The 15499-nt window shown below is 45.7% G+C and overlaps 1 protein-coding gene across 39 annotated transcripts in view; it reads left to right on the top strand.

Annotated features, from left to right (window-relative positions):
- Nucleotides 1-464: 464 nt before the first annotated feature.
- The window catches only part of LOC132327057 (zinc finger CCCH-type antiviral protein 1-like), a 30064-nt gene continuing 15029 nt past the window's right edge, over nucleotides 465-15499 (top strand). For 2 of the 39 annotated variants that reach the window (XM_059845751.1, XM_059845750.1), the window contains exons 1-11: nucleotides 469-846; nucleotides 2841-2973; nucleotides 5563-5815; nucleotides 5926-6036; nucleotides 6411-6473; nucleotides 7048-7116; nucleotides 7691-7753; nucleotides 10710-10772; nucleotides 11347-11409; nucleotides 11984-12052; nucleotides 13398-13499. In XM_059845751.1, the coding sequence (XP_059701734.1) occupies nucleotides 566-846; nucleotides 2841-2973; nucleotides 5563-5815; nucleotides 5926-6036; nucleotides 6411-6473; nucleotides 7048-7116; nucleotides 7691-7753; nucleotides 10710-10772; nucleotides 11347-11409; nucleotides 11984-12052; nucleotides 13398-13499 (1270 nt within the window). In that variant the 5' untranslated portion in view covers nucleotides 469-565. Of the gene's footprint in view, nucleotides 847-2840; nucleotides 2974-5562; nucleotides 5816-5925; nucleotides 6037-6410; nucleotides 6474-7047; nucleotides 7117-7690; nucleotides 7754-10709; nucleotides 10773-11346; nucleotides 11410-11983; nucleotides 12053-13397; nucleotides 13500-15499 lie in introns of all 39 variants that reach the window. The other 37 variants (XR_009486432.1, XR_009486433.1, XM_059845752.1 and 34 more) reach the window with 37 other exon arrangements.

The raw sequence follows: 15499 nt of genomic DNA, 5'->3' as shown, positions 1-15499 counted from the left end.
CTCACTGCCAGTCGGGAAGAAAGAAAAGTAATGGCATTGCCATATAAATACTAGAGTGTGTGGTATCCTGCATTATATCCTTAATGCTCTGCACTAGATTCGTGTTAGTGTAGAGAGAGAGTAAAAGTTAGCAAGGTGAGAAAACGCGGCGGCCTCATCTTGGACGTGTTCTGGGCAGGTTGGATGGGGTGTGGAGCAACGTGGTCTAGTGGAAAGAGACTCTACCCACCGTAGGGGGCGGAACGAGATGATCTTTAAGACCTTTCCAACGCAAACCACTCCGTGATTCCGTGATAATAACAAGGAAACCTCACAGACCTTTCAATCACTTCTTGCATTATTTACTTTCCGTGTGACGTTCAGCCAAGAAGGCCTCCACGCCGGGCTGATCCCTGCCCCCAGCGCGACCCGAGCCGCTGGCCCCGCCCATGCCTTCGGTTTCGATTCCCGTCGAGCGGAGCCGAGAGGCGGTGACGAGACCCCGCCTTGTTCCTGCTCCTGTTCCCGCTCTCGCCCCGCTCCTGTCGCAGTCCGTTCACGGTCCCGTCCCGGGCGGAGGATCAGCATGTGCGATCCGGCCGTGTCCAGTTTCCTCACCCAGACGCTGTGCGCCCATGGCGGGCGGATGGGGCTGCGGGAGCTGCAGGAGAACATCGGGCTGTCGGCGCTGCAGCTGGAGAATACGCTGTCGGCGGCGGGTCCCCGGCGGTTCCTGGTTCTGGAGGGCGGCCAGGTGGTCCTAGCCGTGACGGACGTGCGGGTCTGTGTCCGCAAGGAGTGCGACGGCTGCGAGCGGCTGCACCTCTGCAAGCTGCACCTCATGGGCAGGTGCCACCTGGGGCCCAGGTGAGCGCGGAAGGCGGGCAGCCCCCCATGCCCTCATCCCCAAACACCCCCCTCACAACCCTCCCAAACCTCTCACACCCCCCTAAGCGCCTTCACGTCCCCCGCAAACTCTCTGACACCCTCCAAGTCCCCATGCGCCTCAAACCCCTCGCAGCCCCCAAACTCCCCCACAGCCCCCTCACACCCCACGCCCCGCCGGAGGCGCCGCTCCAGCCCTGGTGCCCCGGGAGGAGCGGGCAGGAATGCCCTCGCATCAGCCGCGGGGGATCTTTGCTCCGGAAGGCATCGTGTCCTGCTCCCACTGGGTCGGTAGAAACCGACGATTTGGGTTTTTTGTTTCTTTCCTTTATGTTTGTTTGTTTAAATCTGCTCGTCTCCGCACGCGTCGCTCAGCCACCCTGGGTATCTGGGTAGAACAGTTTACACCTATTTCTCAGAAAGAAAAAGCAAAGTGCTGACATGCCCTCTGGTTTCGCTCGAAAGAGTTACAAAAGTTGAGTTTTGCTGTACGTCATTGCTTAGCTTATGGCCCTTTCTTTGAGAGGCGCTGTTTCATCACCCAGGTGCATCAGTCCCAGTTTCTGGAATAGGGCGGGCTTATGGGGTGGGCAGGCCTGGGAGCCTCTTCTAGCCACAGGTGGCCAAAGGTGGTGCCTGGTTTAAAGAACGTAAAGGAAACCAAAGGCAAATCCAGAAGAACAACCCAGCTTTGCCACTACAACTACTGATGGAAGAACTTTGTAGTTTGAGCCCCTAAGCCCCAGGTCTGGTGCTGATGCCATGTTAGGAATGTGCATGATTCCACTGGATCCTTTCTCTTCTGTCCCAACAAAATGGATCATTGTGCACTAAGATCTGGATAGCATGGAGGGGAGAAGCCATGTCTCTCTCTCATCATTAGGATGATAAGATTTTATTTTTTGTTACATTACAGACAATAGAGTAAGCTCCTGTGGGGTTCACTGTTGGAAATGCCTTGATGTGTGCAGACACTCATGATGGATGACTGTGTGAGTTCAAGCTTGCAATGAGGCCATTCTGCCCTCTCAATAACACAAAGTATTTAAAGTTGCTTTGGTATGCGTTAAAAATCAGTAAACACAGACACACCTTGGACCAGACACACCTTGAGGTAAAACTGTCATGAGGAGAGCTTCAGGAGTTAACTAGAGGCTGAAAAGGGATAGACTTGAATCTACTAAATTAACAGGTACTTTTACTGGTTGAGTATGTCTGATCTGAAAGCTGTATCAGATCAAGAGCAGGACATGAGGCAGCTGCATTTTACTGCATTAAATTAATGCACAGGCTGACTATGTGTCTCCTCTCTGTTACTGATTTGCAGTACCATTTCAAACAGATGAAAAAAAATCTGCAATCTCCCTCTCTAATATATCCTCATCAGACTTTTGGCTTTGTAGGTGGCAGCACTGACTCCATTATTGCAACTTAATTGCTTCCTTAATCAAAACTCATAAGTTAAACTTTTTTACCTGTTTTTGATTTTTTTAAAAATAAAACTTGACAGCCACTAAAGATAACAAAATGTGTTGTTTTCAGCATCACTGTTGCTTTTGTTTCGTGCAGACTCTTGCATGTTTCTTTACTTGCCATCCCTAGGATGACAACCTTTTATGTTCACAAAATGAAGGCTGTTGCAACTTCTGGCATTGTTTAAATCCTTTAAAATTAACTTCCCCTTTGGCTGTTTAGGTCATGTGACTTGACTTGGATCTTCCTGGTGGCAAAGAATGCCTGGGGTCAGGCTGCATTGAAGTTTAAAATGAGGAGTATGGGATCACCACACTTCACAGAGGAGTTCTGCTGTTTGTCCGTTCTCTGGCTAATTACAGACAGAATCTAAATGTTCAGAGACTCTCACCAAGCCACCTTTCTCTCCTGGCTTTTCCCAAGTTGTACATTATCTGAGGTTCTTCTTTAAATCAGCTTGATTAAAGGAGTAAACATTGATATTTCTGTGTATTTTCTTGCAGCTCTTGTAAGTACTCGCATGACATCATGAATGCGGAGAACAAGAAAGTTCTAAAAAAACATGATTTGTCTGGCCTCAGTGAGAATGAGCTGCATGTCCTGCTTCTCCAAAATGATGCATTCTTCCTCCCTGATGTGAGTTGTACTGATTTCTTAAGAGAAAGTTTTCATTCATTAGGAATGGGAGAGGGCAAGAGAGAATGTGGAGTTCTTATCTTAATGTCCATCTGTTAAGATATGAAATGAGATTAGTCGTTGGCAACAAGACATGGGAATGGCCGTGTAAAACAACATAAAGCCAGATCTGTGAAAGGGCTGTGTACTTAAAATAATTAAAAAAACATCCCCACAGCAGTAAAACTTCAATAAGTACCCAGAGAACACATCTGGAGAAGGCCCTATCATCTGTGATGTGTCAGGAGCAGACCTGCCCTCTGATAGCAGGAGGTAGGCAGCAAAGCCTGTCTAGTGTGCCAGTTCTGTTACCCAACAGGGTGCCCATAAAGCTGCTCAAAACAAGCAAACAGAAATGTCAGCAACTTCAGCAGAGGTTTACAGAGGGTGAGATAAGCATGAGAGAGTTGAAAGATCACAATAATTGTACATGCTTACTGGGTAAAAGGCATGACCAAAACCCAGTTTGTTGCTTCTTCTCTGTGAGATGAAGACTAGGAAGTGAGTGCCCCTTTCCTTTTTCAGTCCATGTAGACCTGCACACATTTTGGTGCTTGAGAGTATAAGAGATGAGAAGAACCTGTGAGAAAATGACTTAATGACTGCAGTCAGTTTCGTGTCAAATCTGGCTCTTCCAAAGTGCATGGAGTTTTTGTACACTGGCTTTCTACAAAGGAATCTTTGCCCAGTTTGTATGCCACTCATTGATTTTGGTGAATTTGGTTGAACATTCCATTCTGGTTCAACATGTGTGTATAAGGGCAGTGCTGTTTTCAAGGTATGACTGTTTGAAAGTCAGTCATACCCTGTTCTGGCTACAGCTGCTCCTGGTAGAGAAATTACCAAAGTACCGCCCTTGTCTTTTGCAGGTTATAATCTCCTCAGATTTGTTGACACAACAGTTCTATTGTTTCTTTGTTCCCTGCTATGAAAGTGCTAGACTTTGACAAAGCAGATTTCTTTTTTTAATTGTGTAGTGTTTTAAAGTATGTTTTACTGGCAGACTGAAGGAGCGTGGTGGTAAGCAAGGAAAATACTAATTGTTCCCAGTAGTGAGAAAATAGTATAAACTGTTCTTGGTTGGTATTATCTTTAAGTGCTTCCTAGAAATCTGTTCAGCCCTCACCCCTGGCAGGCATCAATAATTACCTGTAATTGAGCACTTTAACTCCTGTCATGCAGTAAAATAGCAAAACCAAGAGAAAATTGGGATCAGTGCAGGCCATTCATAAACCTGAGAGTTTGGAGGTTGGATGTAAAAGCCAATTTGGCTGTTTCCTGCTTAGAAATGCTGACTGGTTGTGTGTGTGAAGACATGGCATGTAGAAAGCTCTCAAGAAAGAGGACACTTTTTAATTCTCTGACTTGAGCTGGGGTTCAGAGTAAGAAAAACACAACAGCACCACAACATCAGGGGTTTTCACACTTACCCTCACATCTCTGGCTCTCCTGTTTTGTTTATTTGTTTTGTTTGTTTTTTTTGTTGGTTTTTGTTTTTGTTTCTTGGTGGGTGCAAGGGGACAGTGTGTTTTCTTGATGTAGCTAAGCAGTGGATTCCCTATTGTCATGGTTTAAGCCCAGATAAGTACCATGCAGCCACTTGCTCTCTCCCACCCTGGTGGGATGGGGAGGAGAATTGGAAAAGAGATAAAACTTGTGGGTTGAGATAAGGATACTAATATAATTGAAATGGACTAAAATATAATGACTGTAATGCAGAGGAGAGAGAGAAATTAATAAAACCCAAGAGATACAAGTAATTCCCAGTACAGTTGCTCCCCACCCACTGACTGATGCCCAAACCATCATCCCTCAGCAGTGGTTGGGAATCCTGGGAAGAGGGATTTGGAGGGGACCTGTGAGAGTCCCAGTGTATACTGGGGTCTCTGCCACAGCTGTGTGTCCTCAAAGAAACTTATTGCAGGCTGCTCTGGGAGCAAAACTGTTACTGTGGTGCTTAGTGGTTAATATGAAGGAGTTTTTGGTCTGTGATTTGTTCCCTCATCTGATTCTCTGTGTACCTCTTTTTTAGTGAATAGAGGAATAAAGAAGTGCATTGCTTTATCCATATCTCAAAGCATTTTTCTTACCATTTTATAAGCTCAAATCTTCAATACAGGATAAGTTTTACAAATAAGAAGTGCAAATTCAGTTTCAGCTCCATGAAATGATAACTCATTTGACACAGTGTACATGTTTTTATGGAGATATTTGTTCTTTGTAGTTCATTATGCTGTTGGGGATTTTAAAATAGAAGAACTGTTAACCAGTCTGTTTTATGCAACTGTCTTGCATCCATTTTTGGCATTCCTAAGCTTGTTCGGTTGGTTTTTCTTGGAAACAAAACATGTACAACTTAAAAACTGAAAATGCATGACTCAGCCTAAAATACCTGCTCCTCTATGCAAGAAAACTGTCTAGATTAAAGAAGTCACAGTAAACACATTACTTTTAATCACAATTTTTCTGCTGTTAAAGCTGCATGCCTGTAGGACAAACAAAAATTCTAACATGCTTTTCTATTTCTTAATGTACCCTCTCCACTTTTAGGCCTGCCAGTTATACAACAAAAAAGGTTCTCACTGTATGCAGCAAAACAACTGCAACAAGCTTCATGTTTGTCAACACTTTCTCAAGGGGAAGTGTAAATTTCCTCGATGCATAAATTCCCATAACCTCTTGGATGACCATGCATTGAGAGTGTTGGAAACTGTAGGCATTGATGGGAAGATAGCTTCAAACTTCCAGGCTATATGTGATTACAAGCATGTGGAATTCAACAGGGAACAGAAGAAGGTGTATGGTAAGTTGCAAGAAACAGTGGTCTTAATCATGATTTTGAGTTTGATAGAGGTAGAAACTCTCCTTGCCTTACCTCCCAGCTGAACCCCACCATCCTTTTGATGCTTTCAGTACGTAACTACAGAAATGATAATTGGAAAAAGCCAGCAGTCAGAAGGATTAAAGAACTGAAGACAACTTTGGAAACAGTGCAATGCATGCTGGATGGGCCACCTTCAGGAGGTAAATACCTAGATAATAGTACCAACTATTTCCTTGTGGAATCAGCTTTTGTATTTCTCTTCTTGCAATATATACAATTTTTTCCTCTCTGCTATTATGCACTTGCAAGAATGGAGTAAGTCATGGCACAGTCATGTGGGAGGGAGAACTGCACTTTTATTGCTTGAAGTACTGCATTCAAAACAGCAATTGAGTGGCTGGCAATAACAATGACTAGCTGGGGTTTGTAACTGTAATTGCACCTCTCTTATATCAGCAGTGGAGTGCTACTGGAAAATTACATGTGTGATGGACATAATTCTGCACAGAGATTGGGATATCAGCTAGCTGAGCTTGTGGCCCAGCAGAGCTGCTCATTCAATCTTCTCATGCAGGTCCCAGTAGCACCGAACCTGCCCAGAGCCGAGACCAGTTGCCAGCAGGAGTGGGAGACAAAGGTATGGTTTGTTTCTCACCTTCCAGTCTTGAGACCAGTGGTTTTCATTGGGCCTTGATTTCACTCAGCGTGACAGCTCCCAGTGGTCGTTGAGTACAGCAGCTTCTGTGTGTGCCTTGCTGTGTGCTGAAATCCATGGTAGCAGATGGGCAGCAGGGCAGTGTTGGAATTTCTGCCCAAGCATTGTGCAGCACTCTGTACTGTCCTGGACATGGTTTTTCCTTCCTAGGAAGGTGACAGAATTGTATCAGTGCATGCAGCATCTTTCCTTGCCTTTTGTCCATAGGGAATTAATACAGCTTTGTCAGTAGACCTGTTATCTCAATATAGCTTCCACTGAGTGAGCAGTAACTTGTAAATCTCTTGTTCTTCTGGGCAGAAGGACCTTGGCTTTAAAGCTTGTCAGAGTCCAGTACTCTCTGGACAAGTTCTTTTAGATATTCCACACATGAACGGTGTAATGTTTCATATCAAATTACACGTGTGATGGACATAGTTCTCCACAGAGATTAGGATGTTGCCATCTAGCTGAGCTTGTGGCCCAGCAGTGCTGCTCATTCAATCTTCTCATGCAGGTCCCAGTAGCACCGTACCTGCCCAGAGCCGAGACCAGTTGCCAGCAGGAGTGGGAGATAAAGATAAAGGTATGGTTTGTTTCTCACCTTCCAGTTTTGAGACCAGTGGTTTTCACTGGGCCTTGATTTCACTCAGCCTGAGAGCTCCCAGTGGTCGTTGAGTACAGCAGCTTATGTGTGTGCCTTGCTGTGTGCTGAAATCCATGGTAGCAGATGGGCAGCAGGGCAGTGTTGGAATTTCTGCCCAAGCATTGTGCAGCACTCTGTACTGTCCTGGGCACGGTTTTTCCTTCCTAGGAAGGTGACAGAATTGTATCAGTGCATGCAGCATCTTTCCTTGCCTACTGTTTCTAGGCAATGAATATGCCTTTGTCAGTAGACCTGTTATCTTGATATAGCTTCCAGTGAGTGAACAGCAACTTGTAAATCTCTTGTTCTTCTGGGCAGTAGGATCTTGGCTTTAAAGCTAGTCAGAGTCCAGTACTCTCTGGACAAGTTCTTTTAGATATTCTACACATGGATGGTGTAATATTTCCTATAAAATTACACATGTGATGGACATAGTTCTCCACAGAGATTGGGATATTGCCAGCTAGCTGAGCTTGTGGCCCAGCAGGGCTGCTCATTCAATCTTCTCATGCAGGTCCCAGTAGCACCGTACCTGCCCAGAGCCGAGACCAGTTGCCAGCAGGAGTGGGAGATAAAGGTATGGACTGTTTACAACTCTGCAGTCTTGAGACCAGTGGTTTTCACTGGGCCTTGATTTCACTCAGCCTGAGAGCTCCCAGTGGTCGTTGAGTACAGCAGCTTATGTGTGTGCCTTGCTGTGTGCTGAAATCCATGGTAGCAGATGGGCAGCAGGGCAGTGTTGGAATTTCTGCCCAAGCATTGTGCAGCACTCTGTACTGTCCTGGGCACGGTTTTTCCTTCCTAGGAAGGTGACAGAATTGTATTAGTGCATGCAGCATCTTTCCTTGCCTTTTTGTCCATAGGGAATTAATACAGCTTTGTCAGTAGACCTGTTATCTCGATATAGCTTCCACTGAGTGAGCAGTAACTTGTAAATCTCTTGTTCTTCTGGGCAGAAGGATCTTGGCTTTTAAGCTAGTCAGAGTCCAGTACTCTCTGGACAAGTTCTTTTAGATATTCCACACATGGATTGTTGGGAATTGGTTACATGACAAAGGTCATGTAGACATGCTCTGGATAGCTGAGAATTGGAAAAGTACTGGCCCAGCTAATCTGAGGCCCTACACCTCCAAGGCCGCAGTGGCCTTGGGTATAGCTGTAGTCTGATAACAGGATGATGTAGCCGAGACAGAGCATGAGAAAAGGGAGATGTAAGTTGTAAAGAATGAAGAAGTAAGAATAACCAATAGACTGCTTAGCTTACAGAATATGCATGAGCTTATTACATGTTGTGCTTAAATGTCTGATGCTCTAATCAATAAACGAAGCTTGCTGATTCTCACATGGAGATGACCCGAGCTTCCTGCACTGGGACAAATGGCGCCTCGAACAGAGACCCTAAAAGAGGGGGGAGGCGAAAGGGCTGGTGCTCCGCGCCTTGAACAAGGACCCTAAGAGAGGGGGGTTGGCAAAAGAGCGGGTGGTCTCCGTGCCCCGAGCGACCCTACAGAGGAGTCTCAGCTTGAACCTGTTGGCCACGGTCCAGTGCAGTATCCGTGTCGGTCCCGAAGCAGCACGGGAGGCAAAGAGCTGGTACTCCGGCCCCGAGCGACCCTAGAGAAGAGTCTCGGCCGATGAACGCCGCCGACGTCTTGGAAGGGCTGCAACAGCGCTGACGTTTAAATTGAAAGGTATGAAAAGACAAGCGGCGTCTGATCTTTTTTTTTAAATGCTTTTTAGAAATGCGAAGACTATAAAGTATTGACCTGGGAAAAGAACTCCAAAGATTGCTTGCATATAGACTGCAAGCCGCAACGTAACCAAACAAGAGTTAAAGAGCCTGTTACAGCAAGCAAACAAACAGTGAGATCTTTATTAATTGGACGGCAGACTAACTTTACAACTTAGTAAGCAGTGGCGCGGTAAAAGTAACATCTAGCTCCCCCGCTGGGAGCAGAAACTGCTGCGGACACTTTGTGCTTTTTTTTTCTGCATCGCAGCCGGCAATTGCATTCACAGCGGTGCCGGCGGGAGTCGACCCTGTATTCCCCGTGCCGACCCCTCCCGTGGCCGCCTCTCCAGCAGAGCCCGTGAGAGCACCGGCCGCGGCTGTCCTGCCATCTCCCGTGTCGGCTCCACCAGCAGCTGTCTGCGCCTGCACTGCAGCTTTCGGCACCCGGAAAGGACGCAGCTGCCGTCACCAACCCGGCAAGAGATACATTTCTTTCAGCTTTGCAGCCCCCACCGACTCCCGCGGCGACCCCGCCTTCACCTGCCGTGCCGGTAAAGAAGATTGGAGTCGACAATAGCGACCACCAAGCGGAACCGTCTTCGGAGCCACCCCTCTGCCCCCAACAGTAGCTGCCCGCGCCTGCGATCAGCCGAGATTCCCTCCCGAAATTTTCGAACTGTCCCGAGACTGCCCCTGCGGGGGCAGCTGAGACGGCGGGGGGGGGGGGGGGGGGAAGACGAAGAACGGGGGGGGGGGGACGCCATCCTGCCCCTGCGGTGCCGCAAGGGCCTGTGTAAAAACAGCGTTTTTCGCAAGCCGATTCGAGTCTAGTTTAGAAGTTCCCATTAAAGTTTAAAATGCTTAAATTCCCCTGCTTGCCCCAGCGGCCTAGAAAAAGTAACTCCTAAAAGTTTTGCCTCTGTTCCCCAGCCCAGGGCGGGGGGGTGAGAGTAGTACCAAAGAGCTGTAAATTAACCCTGTGAGTACACCAAAGAAAACTGCATAACTGTAAAGAATCTAAAAGCATGTGCTATATAGACCTTTTTAACCATTCGCAGTCTATTTACTCCCAGCTCTCTGAGTTGCAGAGGTTAACTAGAAACTTACAAGTAGAATTAAGCTTTAGTGTTGATAGATAGCTCAAAACTTTAGGCCTAAGATTATAGCTTTGTTTTATTGTTGAAGCTAATATTATAATAAGTGTTATAGCTTTGATAATAGTATTAGTTTTGCTTTGTTTTTGCATGTGCTTATAAAAAATAGTATAAAAAATAATATTCACTGCATTTAATCAAACATTGCTTGTGCAAAAAGAAAACAGGGGAATTGTTGGGAATTGGTTACATGACAAAGGTCAGGTAGACATGCTCTGGATAGCTGAGAATTGGAAAAGTACTGGCCCAGCTAATCTGAGGCCCTACACCTCCAATGCCGCAGTGGCCTTGGGTATAGCTGTAGTCTGATAACAGGATGATGTAGCCGAGAGCAGAGCATGAGAAAAGGGAGATGTAAGTTGTAAAGAATGAAGAAGTAAGAATAACCAATAGACTGCTTAGCTTACAGAATATGCATGAGCTTATTACATGTTGTGCTTAAATGTCTGATGCTCTAATCAATAAACGAAGCTTGCTGATTCTCACATTGAGGTGTCACCAAGCCTCCCTCACTGCGACAATGGATGGTGTAATGTTTCATATCAAATTACACGTGTGATGGACATAGTTCTCCACAGAGATTGGGATATTGCCAGCTAGCTGAGCTTGTGGCCCAGCAGTGCTGCTCATTCAATCTTCTCATGCAGGTCCCAGTAGCACCGTACCTGCCCAGAGCCGAGACCAGTTGCCAGCAGGAGTGGGAGACAAAGGTATGGTTTGTTTCTCACCTTCCAGTTTTGAGACCAGTGGTGTTCGTTGAGCCTTGATTTCACTCAGCCTGACGGCTCCCAATGGTCGTTGAGTACAGCAGCTTCTGTGTGTGCCTTGCTGTGTGCTGAAATCCATGGTAGCAGATGGACAGCAGGGCAGTGTTGGAATTTCTGCCCAAGCATTGTGCAGCACTCTGTACTGTCCTGGACATGGTTTTTCCTTCCTAGGAAGGTGACAGAATTGTATCAGTGCATGCAGCATCATTCCTTGCCTTTTGTCCATAGGGAATTAATACAGCTTTGTCAGTAGACCTGTTATCTCGATATAGATTCCAGTGAGTGAACAGCAACTTGTAAATCTCTTGTTCTTCTGGGCAGAAGGACCTTGGCTTTAAAGCTTGTCAGAGTCCAGTACTCTCTGGACAAGTTCTTTTAGATATTCTACACATGGATGGTGTAATGTTTCATATCAAATTACACGTGTGATGGACATAGTTCTCCACAGAGATTGGGATGTTGCCAGCTAGCTGAGCTTGTGGCCCAGCAGTGCTGCTCATTCAATCTTCTCATGCAGGTCCCAGTAGCACCGAACCTGCCCAGAGCCGAGACCGGTTGACAATAGGAGTGGGAGATAAAGGTATGGACTGTTTACAACTCTGCAGTCTTGAGACCAGTGGTTTTCACTGGGCCTTGATTTCACTCAGCCTGACAGCTCCCAGTGGTCGTTGAGTACAGCAGCTTATGTGTGTGCCTTGCTGTGTGCTGAAATCCATGGTAGCAGATGGACAGCAGGGCAGTGTTGGAATTTCTGCCCAAGCATTGTGCAGCACTCTGTACTGTCATGGGCACGGTTTTTCCTTCCTAGGAAGGTGACAGAATTGTATCAGTGCATGCAGCATCTTTCCTTGCCTACTGTTTCTAGGCAATGAATATGCCTTTGTCAGTAGACCTGTTATCTTGATATAGCTTCCAGTGAGTGAACAGCAACTTGTAAATCTCTTGTTCTTCTGGGCAGAAGGACCTTGGCTTTAAAGCTTGTCAGAGTCCAGTACTCTCTGGACAAGTTCTTTTAGATATTCTACACATGGATGGTGTAATATTTCCTATAAAATTACACATGTGATGGACATAGTTCTCCACAGAGATTGGGATATTGCCAGCTAGCTGAGCTTGTGGCCCAGCAGTGCTGCTCATTCAATCTTCTCATGCAGGTCCCAGTAGCACTGTACCTGCCCAGAGCCGAGACCAGTTGCCAGCAGGAGTGGGAGATAAAGATACAGGTATGGTTTTTTTCCAACCCTCCTGACTTGAGATGAGCTTATCCTAAAGAGATTTGATATCACACAGGTGTTGTGGCTCAGTGAGCATCACATAGCCACTTGCTCACTTCTCCCAGTTCACCAGATGGAAAAGAAAGAATTAAGGCAAAAAAACTTGAGGGTCAAGATGGGGGAGGGAAAAATCCCCCAAATAATATGTCGAAGAGGAAAACCAAGCAAAATAAGTGATACAGAGGCAGTCATTCACCACCTCCCACAGGCTGATGCCTGGCCAGTTTCCTAGCAAAATGTAGCTAAACCCTCCTAAAACTCCCTCTTCTCCCTTTTGTTATTGATCTTTATGTTATATGGTGTGGAATGTGTGGTAAATTTGTGTCCTTTGCCCACTTGTATCCCCACCCAAGCTAATGTGCAGCCCCACTTCTGTTCACTCTGGGGCAGGGTGAAAAACTGAGGCCTTGATGTGTATCAGTGTTCAGCAGAAGCTGGGGCATGAGTGTGTTAACAGCATTGTTTCGGTCAAAAATCTAAAACAGCATCATATGGGTTGCTATGAAAAAATTACATCTTATTCTACCCACTTCCAGTACATTGACATTTCTGATATAGCAAAGTGATGCAAAATCCACTGGAAATAAAATACAAATGTTGACTTACAAAAGATAGCAATGATATGATACATGATGATGATGATATATGATGATGATATATTGAACTGTGCAAAGATAGTGCACAGTTCAATCACAATAATAATGGGATTCCCATTGTAGATCTGTATAATATACTCACTGTCTCAATGTGTACTCACTGGGTGTCCCCAGCCCCTGGGGAAATTGAAGCCAGCTCAAGCCAGTTGCTGTTTTCAGAATTCTTTGGTTGGGTTTTTTGCTGGTTTCAAATTCTTTTGTTTAGGTTTAATACCTCTGTGTGGGGCTGAGCTCTGTGTTCACTACCCCCATGCTGGTCTGGCTGACTCAGAGAGAAACATTTCTACTCCCAGTCAGTCTGCTCAGCTGCCATTGCCTTTTATGCACCCTCTGGTCTCCTTGGTGTGGAGACAAAGTCAGCTTCTTTGCAAGAACCATGGTCAGTCACACCCTGTGTTGTTCTGAGCTTCCTGACACTGGCCTTGCCCTTCCTCACTGACTCCTTCCAGTGTCAGGGTTGATTGTTCAGTCACAAAGCCCTGACTTCTCTGTTGGGCTGTATGGAAGATAATCAGATCCTTAAAGTGCTGACTTTGCTACTTGCAAGGATTTGACATCCTTGTTATTTCTGGGATGAAGTACCAAATGCAGGATCTTTCTCTTAAAGCAAATATGAATTGTGATGTTCTTTGCTGTAGGTAAAAAGGACAGTTCCTCTGATGAAGCTTCAAAGGACAACAAAAAAGATAACTGTGATGAGATCTGTTTGTTCTATGTCTGGAAGTACTGCAAAAACAAGGGTAAGCTGTATGAAAAGTAATGTTGTTGTTGAAGACTTGTCTGCAGCGGCACTCTTGCTCAGTGGCTTGGGCTACTGGTGAGAATTGTGCCTCCTCAGTAGTTTCTTTTCTTTCCAAGTCATTAATAAACATTGTCAGAATTACAAACTTAATCAGAAGAAAGCCAAATGGTATACTTAAACACTTTATCCTCTGGATAATCCAGCCTATTTGAGCCCTTTTGATGGGGCCAGGCTTTTGGGTACGTTTCTGTGGCAAAGCCCTTTAAGTGTGAAGTGTTACCCTTTCTGTTGCTAGAAGATCAAGTTATGAGTTGACTTTGTGCTGTCATTATTGACAGCTCATAAATGTATGCCACCTTTTTTTCCTCCTGTATCTATCCTATGTACATCAGATAATAGCCATATTCTCCCTCATTAGGTTGTTTAAAAAGGGATCTGAGGTGTTAAAACATCTCTAAAGATCCACTTAGTTGTACCAGCTAAGCTAAAGATAAATCTAGTCCATTGTCTTTTTGGTAGTAGCCAGAACAGAGGCCTGAGGGAAGAATATAAATAATTGTAGCTGGGAGCTGTCCTGAGTCATTTAGCCCCCAGGTTTGGCTCTTCCTTTCTTATGAGGAGGTACCATGACATTTTCTTTCCTTGATCTTGTCCAGTCAGTTTCTAAAGGACTCCTCTGACCACCTGGTCTTGACAAAAGACCCTGTGTGATGTGAATGGTGTACCTGGGTGAAACTATGAAGGTCAGGCTCAAGGCAGCTGTACTGTGACCACCAGATAACTAAATTCAAGTAACTGTTGGAGTGTTACTGTGCTTTATTTGCTACATTGGGCCATAAAGTTGGAAGATGTTTGATCCGTACTTGGATGTGGAGTGTCAGTGAGAAGAAAACCCTTCAGGCCTTGGCAACCACCCGTGATTTCTAAGGGACTAAGGAAAAGACAACCAAATATATCAGAGTGTTTATGTGTTGTGTAGACTAGACTTTTTACAGCTGAGACACACGGTCGTGTGACACATAACAGGCCCTTCCTGTCTGTGGCACTGCTCTCCCAGCTGCCAGTGTTGTGTCTCAGCAAAGGGAAGGTTCTGGTAATGTGCTAGTTTTGCATCACAGAAGTGATGTTCTAGGAGAGGCTGCTAGCAGTTTCCTCTATGTCTGATAGGAAACCAATGTGTGGTTGGCTTTGGGAATTGACAGTCTGTTAAACCACTGTAAAGCTGTACACACCTCTGTGAAAAACACACGTTAAAGACTCTTTTCCCTTCCGGTCGGCAAAGAGGTGACATGGCCCCTGTCTTGGCCAGGCTGGGCTGGGTGGCCCATGGGCAGGGCACCCACCAGGCCACCCATGGCTACCAGGCAGGGGCAGAGGAGGAGCCATCACTGTACTAGCTGCTGAAATGCTAACCACTTCCACCCAGCCACAGTGGAGCCTGGGGTCACATAACCATCTGCAGGCCCTGGGCAAAATATTAACTCTTCCAAAACTTCAATCCTCCCTCGAGTGAGAGAACTGTGGTATTTTCTGGGGTCCCCCATGGCAGGAAGGAAATATGATGAATCTGACTCCATGTTCTTAGAAGGCAGACACACATGACACGCGACACACGACACGACATGACACACGACATGACACACGACATGACACACGACATGACACACGACATGACACATGACATGACACATGACATGACATGACACAAGACTAGAGAAAGGTTACTTACAGAAGGCTTAACAAGATACTAATGAAAAAAACTGTGACACTCTCTCTCCCGAGTCCCGACACAGCTGGACCAGGATTGGTCATTACGTAAAAGCAATTCACATGAAACCAAACAAACAATGACCAGTTGGTGAACAATGTCCAAACCACATTTCAAAGCAGCAAAACACAGGGGAAGCAAATCAAATAACTATTGTTTTCATTTTTCTCTGAGGCTTCTCAGCTTCCCAGGAGAAGAAATCCTGGTGAAGGGATTTTTCAGAAAATACG

The sequence above is a fragment of the Haemorhous mexicanus genome, chromosome 5 (genome assembly GCF_027477595.1).
Source record: "Haemorhous mexicanus isolate bHaeMex1 chromosome 5, bHaeMex1.pri, whole genome shotgun sequence".
In the NCBI taxonomy this organism is placed as follows: Eukaryota; Metazoa; Chordata; class Aves; order Passeriformes; family Fringillidae; genus Haemorhous; species Haemorhous mexicanus.
The sequence above is the reverse complement of the archived record's forward strand: the minus strand, read 5'-3'. Positions and strand labels throughout refer to the sequence as shown.